This window comes from Solea solea, chromosome 13 (assembly GCF_958295425.1).
Source record: "Solea solea chromosome 13, fSolSol10.1, whole genome shotgun sequence".
NCBI classification, from domain to species: Eukaryota; Metazoa; Chordata; class Actinopteri; order Pleuronectiformes; family Soleidae; genus Solea; species Solea solea.
The window spans coordinates 26159610-26175769 of NC_081146.1; the positions used below are offsets into that span (position 1 = coordinate 26159610).

Sequence of the window (16160 nt, forward strand, 5' to 3'; positions counted from 1 at the left end):
AAAAAAAACTAAAAAAAAGAAGTATAGTCTTTTAACAAATTCATTTAGGTCAGTAAATATTGGAGATTGTTGTTGGGCAGAAACCTTTAATCTCCATATTTCAACTTTTCAAAGGTTTTTTTCATGAATTGATGTCGACTTCATCAAACAAGAGGGTCACACATCAGTTGTGAAAAGTAAATTTCTTCCGTGGTGGTGCACCGCTTCCCAGGGGCACGGACATATGCCCTCGCTGTGGCTTCTCCCGCCCGCCGGGCTGCCCCCCTCACCGGGGGTTGTCCGTCTTGAAACACGGACCAAGGAATTTTTAGGTTTTAATTGACAGATTAACGCACAATAAGCAGAAACGTCTGACAAACCACACACTAAGATTTACGTCAACGAAAACTCACACACGTCTCGTCATGTTTTTGTCATCAAAGATCCACGTTCATCTAGTCACCATCTCGTTATCGTCATGAAAAAAAAGGGGCGTCGAAATAATTAATAAATAATTTCATCATCGTCATTGTTGATGAAAACAACACTGGATTAAAGCATTAAAAGTGAAGTCATGGCTCCTCCCCATACATTAAGGGAGGAGCCTGCTCCACCAGGGGGGCATTTAAACTGAAACCACAGTTCGTCTCCGCAGCTTTAAACTTGAGTTTGGTGATCGGTTTCAGCTCAAACTGGGAGAATTCTTTATCACACTGGAATAAACAGGCAGCCAGGTGACCTCTGACCTCTGCGGAAGCTGTTAGTCTTAGCAGCGTCTCTGCTGTGGAATCATAAAAATGCGTTTTGCCTGCCAGTGTCGAAGCTGAGCTGGCACCATCATCTGGACTCAATCATACATGGACTCTTTCAGAGGATTCTGGAACCCAGAATATCAGTGTGTTTAAAGAGGAGCGCCTTCTTTTGGCGCTTTTCCATTATATACTTCGAGCTCTGACTCCCATTAAGTTCCTGCTATGATGATGTTCAGCCGAGACGATACAATGCATGACGTCTACAGTGATGGTCACCGATTGGTCAGAGAGTGTCGTCACTGAAGAGTCATGAGTCAAAGCAACAATGTCCAACTGTAGATCAAAGTTAAAAAGACTTAAAAATCCTGAAAACATGCGTTCATCTCCAACATTTAGCAAAGCAAATGTATAAAATATCAATATTGAACAGGGGATTTAGAGACAGCACTGCAGAAAGCCGGCCATCGTCACCACGTTCACTGGTATTCAGTTCAGTGACTGAAGGACTGAACCATTCTGTCAACCAATCTTTTTAATTCACTGACTCTAATGACTCAGTACTATCACTAATGGAAAAGGAAACTGAGTCGAGCCGTGCCATGACTGTGCAGTAGAAAAAGTGTAGCAAAAAGTCTAAAGACTCATGAAAACAACGTACCTTCCTCCTGACGCCACACAATGGATGACAGAGAAAGTGGGGTCGTGTCCACCTAGTGGCCACGGTCTGGTGCTGCAGGTCATGTGACATGGCTGAGTCTCCAGTAGTTTTTCCAGCCTGTGCACGATCACAGACACAGATTCACACATGATTCTTTGTATAAGTCGACCAATGTTGTTTTTTAGAGGTCGATATCAACAGTAAATTAAATTTGTACTTGATGGAAAGTCTTTAAACAGTAAGGTAACAGTAGCCTAAATATAGATGGGCTGCAACGATTACTCCATCGATTATTAAGCGACAACAATTCTGATCGACCGATTTGAAAGCTTTTTTTTAATAATTAAAACAAGTTTCTGTAATTTTTCAGATTCTTAAATGTGAATATTTTCTGGTTCCTTTGCTCCATATAATTAAGAACTAATTAAACTTTAATAATTTTGGTTTGTGGACAAAAACAAGACATTTGAGAACATCATTATTTACAGGTTTGGCACATGTTGAAACATTTTTCAACATTTTCTGACATTTAAGGGCCAAATTAATTGAGAACTTTAGTTGGTTGCAGCCCTAAAATAAAGTAAGATCTGCACCCACACCTCCAGTCACAACACTTCTCCTCAGGTACTGTGTCGCCACCTTGCAGCAGAAGGAGAGAACTGCTGCTTCTGCCTTTCCATGTCATTATTCTAACTTCTACTGGGTATAACGCTCCTCTGATCAGCTTAATCTAACATAAACATTAATGAATATAACCAGTAAAGGATAAACAAAAATACCCATTTGCCATCTCTGAAAATCTGTTCTATTAAACAAATGACACAATTTCAGCTTCATTTTAAAAGTTTAAGGGGCTGTTAGGATGGACGTTCAAATGTTTACAGAGGTTTCTTCTGTCAAAATAAGGCAAAGAACTTATTCTTAAAATACGGTAGACTTAAACTACCATAGACTGATCCATTTTTAATCGGTTACTACATTTTTGAGTGCTTTCTTTAATGATTTAAGCAAGTTTTCTGCCTTTTAAATGTGAATATTTTCTGGTTTCTTTGCTTCATTTATAAATAATAATCATCATTTGTGGACAAAATAAGACATTTGAAAACATAATTTAAATTTTCTGAGATGTTGAGGACCAAACTAGAGCTGCAACTAACGATTATTTTCATAATCTGTCGATTATTTTCTCGATTAATCGATGAATCGTTTGGTCCATAAAATATCAGAAAACCTTAAAAAATGTTGATCGGTGTTTGTCAAACCTGGAAATGATGATGTTCTCAAATGTCTTGTTTTGTCCACAAACCAAAATGATTGACTTTTAATGATTAATTTGTTATCCAGAGCAAAGAAATTAAGAATATATTCATATTTAAGAAGCTTAAACAATCAGAAATCTTGTTTTAATCATGAAAAAAGCTTCAAACCGATTAATCAATTATCAAAATAGTTGTCGATTAATTTAGTAATCGATTAATAATCGATTCAGCTCTAGACCAAACAGCCTTTTAATCAAGAAAAAAATTGCCAGATTAACAGATTACAAAATATTTGTGAATTGCAGCAGCCCTAAATGTCTTTAGTTAGTTGAAAATGTGTCTTCTCCTCTGGATTTTCACATTCTATTTCCTGAATGGTAATCAAATATCCCTCCTTTCTTGTTAATCCTTTCCCAATCCTAACCCAAGTGTCAATCCCATAATCATTTGGTCCATAAAATGTGGAGGGAAAATGAGTGTTTTCACATGGCTTTGTTCTCAACTGTCTTGTTTTGTTAAAACGAACCAAAAACGAATCAGTTTGACAGATTTATACTGAGCAAAAACACTAAAAAAAGTAGAAAACTATTTGATTAATAATTGATTAACTGCTTAATCATTTCGGTCCTAATCAGACATGTTGTTTATTCGTTGATCAAATAAACTGATTCTGATCATTTAAAAATGAGTGCTTCAGATTGATTTAAGTGGTGGCCATGTTGTTGACAGCAGTTACAGGTGATTTAATTTAGTTGAGCGGCTCTGTTTTGGACTTTTTTTTAAACCAAACGTATAAAGGATAATCTTATAAGTTTTTTTTTTGTATTTTCTTGACAAAACAAATAAATATAACTCGTGTGAAAACACAGCTTGTCTTACCTTTGAGTGTTAGCTTGCGTGTCCAACTTCAATTTAAATCTTTTCAAGCCGAACGTCTTTTTCTTCTTCACCGCCATTTTCTCCGAGAGAGGCTTCACTGCTGCCCCCTGTTGCTGGTGGAGGGAAACACTCGCTAATAAAAACGTGTTTAAAACACTTCAAACCACCGAAATATGTAACTTTGACTTCCCGAACAGTCAAATAAAGGTTAAATAAACCGAAAACAGGAACTCTCTGCGGATTCTATTCCCGTTTCACGCGCTGATTCCGCTCTTCAGGAACTACAGAAAGGCGCGTCACTTTGCGACAGTCGTCGCCGACGTACGGCAACGTAAAGTGCGGCAGATAAGGTAAACATGTGGAGTGTTAAGTAGCAGAAATCAAACAGTCTGGTAAGATTATATGACCTTTAAATATAATAATTGTGTTGATGATATTCTGCGACGTCATAGTGGGGGTTTCCGTAAACATGAACTACGCGGTAATTCCGTAGCATAGTCACACTTGCTCACAGCTATAAATAAAATTCGGTGTGGATTCATGTCGTTTAATAAAAAAGTCGCAGTTAAAGTAGATCAGTGACGTTCGTTCAGTGTCGCTCTCGTGTCGGAATAAAGTGTGTTGAGCCAGAAAACCGCCACATAACGGGCAAGAACCAAAACCCGTTGAAAAACGTAGAAAATGTAACATTTATATTGTCTCGTGTAAAATTGCAGTCGTGTCAAGACATTGCAGTACATGTTTATGAATCAGTCCGATGCCTTATCGAATTCGGCATACATCCACTCCACCACACATCATCGTTTTGGGGGTTAAGGGCAGGGGATGCTGTTCATTAAGGAAAACAAAAATGACAGTATCGTGTATCTAGTGTATCGAAACAAGGTTAAAGCTCAAGAGTTCTCTAGAGATGTTTTAAAAGGACTACTAGTCTCCTTAAAGCATACGTGGTAATTCGGCTGTAACTACTTTGCTACAGTTGCAGTCATTGTTTGTGGTTTAGTGTGCAGGTAAGTGCTGATCTAATATCATCATATTATTATCATCTATAATATCCCTATGCAAAAGGATGTAGGTCAGGAATGTGTTCTCCTGGTTCTGCCTCTGCTTCTAAACCACTGACCCAGTTCAGCGCCAGATCTGGACCTGAATCAGACACTGCTAATCCAACAGCAACATGACTTTGAAGACATTTTTGAAACTCGACATTTATCCTGTCCTGTCACCTTGTTCCTTCTCCCTGCACCAAAGTCCAGAAAAGTCAATCTAACAGTGAGATAAAGACGTGAAAGTATTCTTAAGATAAGCAGGCATAGGTTTTATAAGGTGAGCCTTTTGTTATGGGGCTGAAATTAGTTTTTTCTTCATGGTTTATTAAGAGTAAGTGTGCCTGTCCTCTGCTGGTTTACTTGCAATATCTTCAATGTCATTCCACGAGCCTTTTGTAAAGTAGATCAAATCTTTTTTCTCTCCTTGCCTCCTCCATGTTTCAACTCAATCCGGTTCTTGGCACAGTCAGGGGTGTTTTAGATTATGAAGATGAAGATTATGGCCCTGATATGAAACTCTGGTCAATTAGTATTAATCTCAGAAACATCTGTGTTGATTTTTTTGAATCTCATCAGAACTAATTGTGATGTGTACATGCTGTCGTCTGTAGATGGAAAACTACACCAAAGCGCGAACGGTGGAGCAGCCATCTGTCTGTCCGTTCCCTGACCTCGCCCCGGACACGCCGGAGATCCGCGTCAAGGACGGCAGCAAGATCCGCAACCTGCTGCGCTTCGCCCTGAGCCGCATGGAGGCCAAACCTCCAGCAGCCGAAGAGACGGGACAACCTGCGCCCGAGGAGGTGGGCGTGGCTGTGGCGGGACAACAGGAACCCGCGAGCCCCCCGCTCTGCAAACAGGTCGTCTTCACCGCCAGCGGTAAAGGCGTCTCCAAGGCTATCACCTGTGCTGAGATCGTGAAGCGGCGTGTGAAGGGGCTGCACCAGCTCACCAGGCTGCTGCACAGCTCTGTGGTGGAGGAGTGGGAGCCACTGGAGCCCGACGCCGGCCTCGACGGCCTCACCGTCAACAGGAAGCTGCCCGCCATCTGGATCCTCCTCTCTGTCGAGCCGCTTGACGCCAGAGAACCCGGGTACCAGGCGCCGGGTAGATACGACGCCCTGTGGGCTCAGTCGTCCAGCAGAGAGGAGAGTGGAGGCGTCACAGGACAGAGGCCAGGACACCGGAGGAAGAGAGGAGGAGGAGGAGGAGAAGGAGGGAGAGGGAGAGGAAGAGGAAAAGGCCCCGGGCGTCAGGGAAGCCGGAGCAGAGACAAATGAGCTAATTCAGATTCTTTATAAACTGTGTGTGACCATGAAGAAGTTAGTTTATTGATATTATTATTATGGTTGAACAATTCATTGTTTTGTAAATCCAAAGCAGTTATAAATCGCATAAAGGCTGCGATTTATTCATTCATTTTTATATATATGTCAGTTAAAATGCAATGCTTTAATTGTCATCCTTACATTAGAGTTCATATTTCTGATGGTGTCTGAATTAGTCGGGAACTCGTTTGGTCCACAAACCAAAAACATTCAGTTTGAGTGAGTTTGACTGTTCAGCTGAACATTGGACTGCCTTCTCATGCAGTTGATAAACCACCACGTTATGTGGTAAGTTTGTATCACTGCGGTCAATCCAGATCTGCAACTAACGATTTCGTTCATAATGGATTCATCTGTTGATTATTTTCTTTATGAATTGATTAGTTTGGTCCATAAAATGTTTGCCCAAACTAATGATGTTTCTCAAATGTCTTGTTTTTGTCCACAAACACAGAATGATTCAGTTTGAATGATTTATTTGTTTTATGGAGCAAAGAAACCTGGAAATGTTCTTTTTAATTGCTTTTCAACTGACAACACCAGAGCTGCAACAATTACTACACTATTTTTATTATAGATTAAGAGGTTTGAGTGTTTTTTAATAATTAAAACCAGTTTCTGTGATTTTTCAGCGTCTTAAATGTGAATATTTTCTGGTTTCTTTGCTCCTTAAAACAAAGAAATCATTAAATCTGAATCATTTCCACTGATCAACATTTTTTGGACCAAATAAGTACTGGATTATGAAAATAATTGTTACTTGTTGATTTTGATCTATTGACTAAAAGTGAATAGATTTGAAAAGCTGAAAAAGTTTTATCAATTTTTAATTTAAATTATGTTTTTTTTAATGTATTTTTAGTTTGTAAATGTGGGTGAAATTGATTTAAATTAACTTATACCATTTATTTTGTCATTTGGACTTAAATGTAGTAAAATTGAGGAAAACTACAGTATGTATCACAGTTTGTTGTGATGTTAGCATCGATGCTGTTGCGTGTTTTCAGTGTCTGTTAATTTAATATAGGGTGTCCTAAATTATGGTGCATTCACCGTTGAATTGCGTCTATTTTATTTCTTATTTTACACACTTAAGTAATGTTTTATAGCTTTGTAGCTTCAATAAAATACTTATTTTATGAACTTTGTCCAGGAACTGCATGTGAGAATAAGCCTATTGGAATATTAACCAAACAAATAAGTAAAGATTCCTGATCGAATAAAGAGTTTAAAAGTAAATGTTTGAACTCTAATCATCAAATTACAAAACGTATTTAATCGTAAACCCAACAAAAGCTGGATCCTCTGCTCAAAGGTGTAGATTTTCAGAGTTTAGCTTGACGCTGCAGCAGAAATCAGAGGTTTCAGGTCTTCAGGATTGTTGTGGTGGTGACATGTTGTGTTGACGTTGATCCTTTTATCTCCTCAGTTGAACTTTCAGCGTCTTACAGGACAAGAGGATTAGATTTTCTCTGCAGCAGCAGGAGGAGGAAGAGGATCAGAGCCGAGCACTCGACTCACAGCAGAGAGTGGAGATGTGTGGACGCCTCCTCCTGCTGCTGCTGGTCCTGGTCCTGGTGCTGGCCCACGGGCTGGCGGTCGACCTGCTCCAGGCTCAGGTACGACACCCTCTGCCGGTACTGTGGATGATGCCGGTGGACTCTGGGTCAGGGAGCCAAAACCTGACGGCCGGTGTAGGTTCAGCCATCAGAATGGCTCTGCAGGACCTGAAGAAACAACCAGCACCACTGGGAAACTACGAGATCCAGCTCCACCTGGTGGACTCACAGGTTTGACTCAGACAGAGGTTCCTGATGGACTCTAATAGATTCCTGATAGACGGCTGAAAGATTCCTGGAAAATCTCCACTAGATTCCCAATAGATCCCAAATAGACTCTTGCTAGACAGCTGATAGATCCCTGATTGACTCTCGGTAGATTACCCAAAAGACTGACGGACGTGTGATACCCTCCTGATGTGGGTCCTGAGAGACTTTGTTACGCTCCCAATGCATTCACAATATTCCTGATTTCATCCTCATTATCCACAAGAGAATTCCTGATAGACTCCTCACACTCTTCAGAGGTTCTTGATCATGTTTGGAAAGTCTTTTGTCCCAAAAGATGCCGCATATACCACGATAGATTCCTGGTATGATCTGTTACCATGGAGACGGTGGGGGTTTATGACTAATGTCGCCTTGTTATCGTCTTGTTCTGCAGTGTGATCCTGCCAAATCACTCAAAGCTCTGTTTGACACCATGTGGGAGGGGCCAAAGTACCTACTGGTGTTTGGAGGGGTGTGTCCATCTGTGACCACGATCATCACGCACGCTCTGCCCGCTCTCAACCTGGTGCAGGTACTGATCTAGTCCACAGGTTCACATCCTCAGACCAGACCATTCAAAGACCAGGTAAAAGACCAGGTTCACAACCAGAGACCGTGTACCCATTCAAAGACCAGATCCACAACCAGAGACCATGTACACATTCAAAGACCAGGTCAAAGACCAGGTCTACAACCAGAGACCATGTACACATTCAAAGACCAGGTCTACAACCAGAGACCATGTACACATTCAAAGACCAGGTCTACAACCAGAGACCATGTACACATTCAAAGACCAGGTTCACAACCAGAGACCTTGTACGCATTCAAAGACCAGGTCAAAGACCAGGTCCACAACCAGAGACCATTTACCATGTAGGCACACACCACTAGACAAAGTCCAAATTCAAAGACCAGGTCTGCACTGATCCATCACCTTGTGTTGACACACGTGTCCTCTGATGTCACAGGTGTCTTTCGCAGACACGTCACCCAGTCTTGCTAACAGGAAGTGGTACAGGAACCTGTTCAGCCTGATGCCGTCGGATCGCGTCGTGAACCAGGCCGCGGTCAAACTGCTGCAGCGCTACCAGTGGGCGAGAGTGGGCGTTGTCACACAGGAGACGCCCCGCCTCTCCCAGGTGATGCCGGTGACCTCCTGACCTTTCCTCTGACTCCACAGTGTTCACGTGTTTAAGAAAGTCTCTGTCCCTGCAGATGAAGACGGATCTGCTGCGACAGCTGCTGAAGACTGACGTCCACGCTGTTTCCACACAGAGTCTTTCTAACGACGTGTGCAGCAGTCTGCGGAGGCTGAAGGTGTGGTTGTATGTTTTTGTGAAGTGTGGTTGTATGAGGCAGTAATTCATAGTCATGTAAGAATCAGCCTGAGCCCAGAATGTCCGGGTTTAGGGTTCAGGTCCCTCAACAAGAACGTGGTTGAAGTCGGAGCGACCTCCCCAACCCTGATATGGGATTCCACAATGACGGTCATCACACTAACACTGCTACTTTTGTTCTGTATTTGTTTCACAGTAAATCAGTCGTACACATAGTAATGTTTAATTTATTTTACTACGTTTTTTGTGTGCGCAAAATGACTTATTGACTTACTGATTATTGTTATTAACTGGTATTCATGGCCCAGGGAACATGTCATGATGTTGTTTTTCCCAATGTAAGTAAAACACGGCATCATTCTCAGTGAAAACAAAGCTGCCAGTGGGAAAACAAGGAAAAACGGATTTTAGGCACTTAACAAAAGACTCTGAAACTGAAGTTTGTAAACCACTCACTCTCCCACACCAAACCTCATAGAGAAAATCAGTGATTTTAACATCACACACACACACACAGGTGTTGTTGATCCACTGCTGCCTCCATCACTAAGTTCAAATGTCTTATTTTGATGAATTTGGTGTTTGAAAACCTTCGTTCAGATTGACCTCAGTGACACAAAGTGACCACACGAGGCAGCAGACGACCAGCAGCTCCTGTGTCCCTCCGAGCTAAAATCACTGATTTTCTCCATGGACTTTGGTGTGGGAGAGTGAGTGGTTTACAAACTTACTCAGTTTCCTGTATAACAATGAGATAAAGACGTGAACATGTTCTTGAAAATATCATAACAGAAGGGGGCGCTCACAGCACAGTCAGTGCTGATTACCCACACAACCACACCAAACTATTCCTTTAAAATGACAGCGTTTGTGTCGCAGGATCATGACGTTCACATCGTCATCGCACACGTTGAGGAAGATTTAGTTTCTGAGCTTTTCTGCTGCGTAAGTTCATCACATCATCATTCATTCATTCATTCCCTTAAACATTAGCACATGTTTGATGATGTCATCCCCCTCAGGTTTACAGGCTGAACCTGTTCGGACCTCAGTACCAGTGGATCGTCTTCGACAGCGGGACGGCGGGCTGGAGGCTCGGGTGGCGAGCGTCGGCGTGTGAGCTCAACAGTCTCGCGATGGCGGCAGACGGATCCATCAGACTGCAGATCACAGCGCTCGCCAACGCCAACACGCCGGGCGTCTCAGGACGGGTCAGACACTCAGACCACCACACCAGTCAGTGTGTGAGTGCTGGTGTTTAAACAGTGACCTTTGACCTGCAGACACCCCAGAACTTCCTGGACTCCTACCTCGGACAGCTGGTTCAGGAGGGGTCAGAGGTCAGCTCCCTCCACGCATTCGCCTACGACAGCGTGTGGGTGGCCGCCACGGCTCTGGGTCACGTGATGGAGGCGGTGAAGCGGCGTCAGAAGTACGGCATTCAGAGAAACGTGACGGTCAGCGGCGAGGAGGAGGAGGAGGAGGAGGAAGAGGAGGAGCAGAGGATGTTGCTGGACGCCATCAAGAGGACGAGGTTTGATGGAGTCACGGTGAGAACGATCGCAAGTGAAACACGACAAGAAAACATACATATATACTGTACATATATGTGTATGTATATATATATATACATACACATATATATATATGTGTATATATATATATATATATATATATATACATACACATGTGTATGTATATATATACATACATATATGTGTATAGTATATATTTGTACACACGTTTGTTTTTCAGGGAGAAGTTCGGTTTAGAAACGGAGAGCGAATGTCGACCATTGAGCTGATTCAGTTTCAAGGTGATTTCACTGATGTTAAAAAAGACTATGTCACATGATTGATCACATGTACAGTACAGTGTGTCTCTGCGTGTGTGTGTGTGTGTGTGTGTCCTCAGACAGCAGTGGTGTGTTAGTGGGTCTCTTCTCCACAGTCACAGAGCAGCTGCATCTGCACGATCACCTGCTCAAGTTCAAAGGTCAGGAATCAAAACTGAAATCCTTTATTTTGAAAAGGAACCATCACAGGTCTGATGACTTTTATTTTGAAATCTAATCTCCGTGATAAACTGCTCGTTCATATTTTACTTTCATTGTGTTCAGTTTTAAGCCATGACCTTTGACCTCTATGTCAGTGTGAACTGGATGAATGATGTCACTGTGGTGCTGCAGGTGTGACACCAGCCACAGACCACACCCTGGTACGTCTGCAGCGCCTCCATGTGACCGTCCTGCTGTACTGCATCGTGTCCTCTGCTGCAGCTGTGACCGTCTTCATCACTCTGCTCGTCCTCTGCTTCGTCATCATCAGTGGAAGACTCTGGTCAGTGTGTTTGTGTGTGTGTGTGTGTGTGAACTCTCACTGATGACATGTCTCTCTCTCTCTGTATCTGTCTCACCCTCAGGCTTCTGGGGTCCAGCAGCAGAACCCAGGACGTGCTGCTCCTGCTGGGCCTCCTGCTCTCCTCCTCCTCAGTCGTGCTCTCTGGTCTGGACGGAGTGTCAGTGTCTGAGTGGACGTTTGAACTTCTCTGCTCCGTCAGTTCAACTAACGTCATGTTACAAAAACAGAGTTTGAGCAAAATTAACAAAGGTCTCACTTCATGAAATCTACGTCACTTTAAGTCTACGATATCTTCAAAACATGTTCACGTCTTTATCTCACTGTTACACAGACTTTTCCAACAGGAAACTGAAGTTTGTAAACCACTCACTCTCCCACACCGAAGACCATAGAGAAAATCAGTGATTTTAACATCACACACACACACACACAGGAGTTGTTGATCCACTGCTGCCTCCATCACTAAGTTCAAATGTCTTATTTTGTCTATTCTGTATTAGAAAACACAAAAGTCTGGATTGACCTCTGTGACACAAAGTGACCACACGAGGCAGCAGAAGACCAGCAGCTCTTGTGTCTCCGCCAGCAAAAATCACTGATTTTCTCTCTGAGGTTTGGTGTGGGAGAGTGAGTGGTTTACACACTTCAGTTTCCTGTTGGAAAAGTCTGTCTTACAGTGAGATAAAGACGTGAACATGTTTTGAAGACATCGAAGACTTAAACTGACGTAGATTTCATGAAGTGAGACCTTTGTTAAGAGGCCAAAGTTTGTGTAGGATGAAGTCATTGAACCGTCTCCACGGTAACCTCTGTCCTCTCAGGTTCGTCTGTGGACGTTGTCCGTGGGTCACACTGTAGTCTTTGCTGTGTTGCTCTCCAAAACATGGACGCTCTACTTTCTCCACAGAGTCAAACAGAAGGTAGATCCCAACACACACCAATACTGCTGTTGAAGGTCATGTGACGTCGTTGTTGTTGTTGTTGTTGTTGTGTTTCCAGCAGCAGCAGAGTTGTCGTGTTCTGCTCTGGATTTTCCTGCTAGATGCGTTTGTTTTGACCTGCTGGCAGATCCTGGACCCGCTCAGACGGGTGGAGCTGCAGCATCGCTCACAGGTAAATAGGGTCGGATGATCTCTTGCAGGAAGGTGGCGCTGTTCTCTCAGAATAAACATTTCTCCGTGTTTCAGAGCGACTCTGCCGACCCCGGCGTCCTCACACAGCCGTTCTCTGAACACTGCAGCAGCACAAACATGGAGCTGTGGCTCACCGCCGTGTGTGGATACAAAGGCCCCCTGCTGGTCAGTGCTGACGCAGCACGTGTGCAGCCCCCGCTGGTCTACAGCAATAAATAATAAGTTTGTGTCTTCAGGGTCTGGGATGTTTTCTGGCCTGGAACATCAGGTCTGTGGAGACGAACCGTCCTGGCGTCTCCGGCCGACGTCTCACGCCGAGCGTATTTGCTGTGGCGGCGTTCAGCGCGTCAGGGGCCACGGCGTCTCTGCTGACGACCCACAATCCTCCTCTTCAGTTCTGTGTGAGCAGCGGCCTCATCCTCAGCTGCAACGTCTTCATCCTGACCTCCATGTTTGCTCCGACAGTCAGAGTCTTCTTTGTTTCCACATCAGTTTTTAACTCTTAACATTTCAACCACCAGTGGACTGAAGAGTCTCACGCCACGTTTCTGTCACGTGTTGGTAGATTTTAAACGTGTGGATGAACCGTGGCGGTGATGATGATGATGATGGTGGAGGTGGAGGTGGACAGCAGCAGGATGAAGCTGCCTCAGAGGAAGGCGACAAACAGTCGAGCAGGTTAAACACACAGCTGAAGAGTCGAAACGCACAGGTGAGGAAACGGAAACGATAAACGCGTTCATTTTACGAAGCGGGACCGCCAAGATGGACGCCAAATTCAAAATGAGGTCATGGTCCCAGTGGACTTTTTTGTTCGTCCTGGGCTGTGACAAGTTCCCACCAAGTTTTGTGAAATTCGATGCAACTTCATTTCGGCTTGCTCCCTACATTGTTAACAATGTGGAGATGAACCCTAACCCTAACCCTATAGCGCCCCCTGCCTTTTTCGCTTTTATTTTCTTTTTAGCGCCCCCTGCCTTTTAAACTAAGTACTGAGAAAGTTCTTTCATGCTTCTTTGCAGCTCAACGTAGAAATAGAAAGTGTAACGACGCAGCTGTGCAAGGCGACCGAGGCGAGAACAAAAAACGGTAACAACGACGTCACAGACGCAAAAAAATATCGTAATCCAACAACATCGTAATCCAGTGTCTGTGTTTGTGGACAGGTGAGGTCCGATCTGTGAGCTGGAGCGACGAAGCTCGAGTCTCTGACGATGGAAACTCCCGGAGGAAGCGGTCGAGTCCAGACGACGTCAACTCTCCCGAAAAGTGGGTTCACAAACAAACAACAAAAAAACTTTGTTTTCTTTGACGATGTTGTCGCGCTACAGGCTACGTTCTCTTGTAACACGTTTCTGTCATTTTTCAGCTTCGTAAATGTGAATATTTTCTACTTTCTGTCATTTTTCAGCTTCTTAAATGTGAATATTTTCTAGTTTCTGTGATTTTTCAGCTTCTTAAATGTGAATATTTTCTAGTTTCTGTGATTTTTCAGCTTCTTAAATGTGAATATTTTCTACTTTCTGTCATTTTTCAGCTTCTTAAATGTGAATATTTTCTAGTTTCTGTCATTTTTCAGCTTCTTAAATGTGAATATTTTCTAGTTTCTGTGATTTTTCAGCTTCTTAAATGTAAATATTTTCTACTTTCTGTCATTTTTCAGCTTCTTAAATGTGAATATTTTCTACTTTCTGTCATTTTTCAGCTTCTTAAATGTGAATATGTTCTAGTTTCTGTCATTTTTCAGCTTCGTAAATGTGAATATTTTCTAGTTTCTGTCATTTTTCAGCTTCTTAAATGTGAATATTTTCTAGTTTCTGTCATTTTTCAGCTTCTTAAATGTAAATATTTTCTACTTTCTGTCATTTTTCAGCTTCTTAAATGTGAATATTTTCTACTTTCTGTCATTTTTCAGCTTCTTAAATGTGAATATTTTCTACCTTCTGTCATTTTTCAGCTTCTTAAATGTGAATATTTTCTACTTTCTGTCATTTTTCAGCTTCTTAAATGTGAATATTTTCTAGTTTCTGTGATTTTTCAGCTTCTTAAATGTAAATATTTTCTACTTTCTGTCATTTTTCAGCTTCTTAAATGTGAATATTTTCTACTTTCTGTCATTTTTCAGCTTCTTAAATGTGAATATTTTCTAGTTTCTGTGATTTTTCAGCTTCTTAAATGTAAATATTTTCTACTTTCTGTCATTTTTCAGCTTCTTAAATGTGAATATTTTCTAGTTTCTGTGATTTTTCAGCTTCTTAAATGTAAATATTTTCTACTTTCTGTCATTTTTCAGCTTCTTAAATGTGAATATTTTCTACTTTCTGTCATTTTTCAGCTTCTTAAATGTGAATATTTTCTACTTTCTGTCATTTTTCAGCTTCTTAAATGTGAATATTTTCTACTTTCTGTCATTTTTCAGCTTCTTAAATGTGAATATTTTCTAGTTTCTTTGTTCCATGTAACAAAGAAATCATTCAAACTGAATCGTTTTGGTTTATGAACAAAAACAAGACATCTTTGTGAGTAGAAACTGTATCGTGGAAAAGTGTCATTAGTTAAGTTAAGTTAATTAGTTAAGAGAGGATGTGTTGGTCCTGCAATGAAGCTCCTAAAAACTGCAGAGATTCTCCTCATGAGCGCAGTCTCTTGTCATGGCAGCAGTTTTTTTTTAACTTCCTGTCTGTGTGTGTGTGCTTCCTCTCAGCGTGCAGCGGCGTCTCTCCGTGCAGCTGCCGATCCTCCATCGCTCCTACCTGCCCGTCATCGGCGGCGTCAGCTCCAGCAGCTCCGGTCTGTCCGACCTGGAGCCGCGTTACATTTGAGCCAGTCACATGATATTATTGATTATTGATTCTATGTGTGTGTTCTAACATGAATGTCCTGGATTGAACGAAACCAAATGAATAAAGCTGAACATAATGGTACGATCCAGTTCTTTAGAGGCTCACAAACCAAAGGAAAGTTGTGGTGATTTTATCTTTATGAAAAACTTACCCGACGGTGGAACTCACAGGAGGCAGAGACCACGATCCACATGCTGAAAACACGTGGCGAACAGGCAGGCAATCCAACACAGGTGAGAGACATGGGGGCGGAGCTAACGATCGAAAGAGCGGGAAAAAAAAGAACAAAGACAGGAAGTGAACTACAAAATAAAACCAGGACTCAACACAAAACAGGAGACACAAACTGAACTTTTTTAAATCTTTTGATATGTTTTTCTGTCACAGTTTCACAATAAAAGACAAAAAAAAATGTTTTTGAGTTTTTGCACAGATGTATACATATACATACATATATACAGTATATATATACTGTATATATGTATGTATACATATATATACATACATACATATATACTGTATATATACGTATATATATACTGTATATATGTATGTATACATATATATATATACATACATATATATAAATAACATAAACTTGTACTTTCCAGTTACACACAACTCAATGTATAGTCTTTACTTTATCCCATCACCAAATATTTACATATTTACACTCATTTTATACAATATTGTTGCAACACAAGACATTTCTGACTTTAAACACGACCATTCTGGATTAAACTGCTGTTCT

General features: G+C 41.8%; 3 protein-coding genes across 4 annotated transcripts in view; 2 read left to right on the top strand and 1 right to left on the bottom strand.

Moving 5' to 3' along the window:
- The window catches only part of col6a4a (collagen, type VI, alpha 4a), a 56967-nt gene extending 53309 nt beyond the window's left edge, over nucleotides 1-3658 (bottom strand). Inside the window, exons 1-2 of the mRNA XM_058648344.1 lie at nucleotides 3528-3658; nucleotides 1390-1506 (exon numbers count right to left, since the gene is read on the bottom strand). The gene's annotated coding sequence lies outside the window, so the exon portion shown is untranslated. The remainder of the gene's footprint in view (nucleotides 1-1389; nucleotides 1507-3527) is intronic.
- An 85-nt stretch (nucleotides 3659-3743) lies between these two features.
- rpp25l (ribonuclease P/MRP 25 subunit-like) lies at nucleotides 3744-7047 on the top strand. Of its 2 annotated transcripts, none has more exons than XM_058648340.1 (2): nucleotides 3744-3877; nucleotides 5188-7047. In XM_058648340.1, the coding sequence occupies exon 2, from the start codon at nucleotides 5188-5190 to the stop codon at nucleotides 5854-5856; it is 669 nt and encodes a 222-aa protein (XP_058504323.1). In that variant the 5' UTR covers nucleotides 3744-3877; the 3' UTR covers nucleotides 5857-7047. The 2 variants fall into 2 exon arrangements, with proteins under 2 accessions (XP_058504323.1, XP_058504322.1); XM_058648339.1 differs by having other exon boundaries at nucleotides 3829-3919.
- A 272-nt stretch (nucleotides 7048-7319) lies between these two features.
- LOC131471654 (gamma-aminobutyric acid type B receptor subunit 2-like) lies at nucleotides 7320-15485 on the top strand. The gene is made up of 19 exons (XM_058648320.1): nucleotides 7320-7694; nucleotides 8128-8265; nucleotides 8705-8875; nucleotides 8952-9053; nucleotides 9953-10018; nucleotides 10096-10284; nucleotides 10357-10623; nucleotides 10829-10889; nucleotides 10988-11068; nucleotides 11262-11412; nucleotides 11495-11627; nucleotides 12255-12353; nucleotides 12433-12546; nucleotides 12621-12731; nucleotides 12803-13030; nucleotides 13132-13278; nucleotides 13589-13655; nucleotides 13733-13835; nucleotides 15271-15485. The coding sequence occupies exons 1-19, from the start codon at nucleotides 7440-7442 to the stop codon at nucleotides 15386-15388; spliced, it is 2601 nt and encodes an 866-aa protein (XP_058504303.1). The 5' UTR covers nucleotides 7320-7439; the 3' UTR covers nucleotides 15389-15485.
- The last annotated feature ends 675 nt before the right edge of the window (nucleotides 15486-16160 follow it).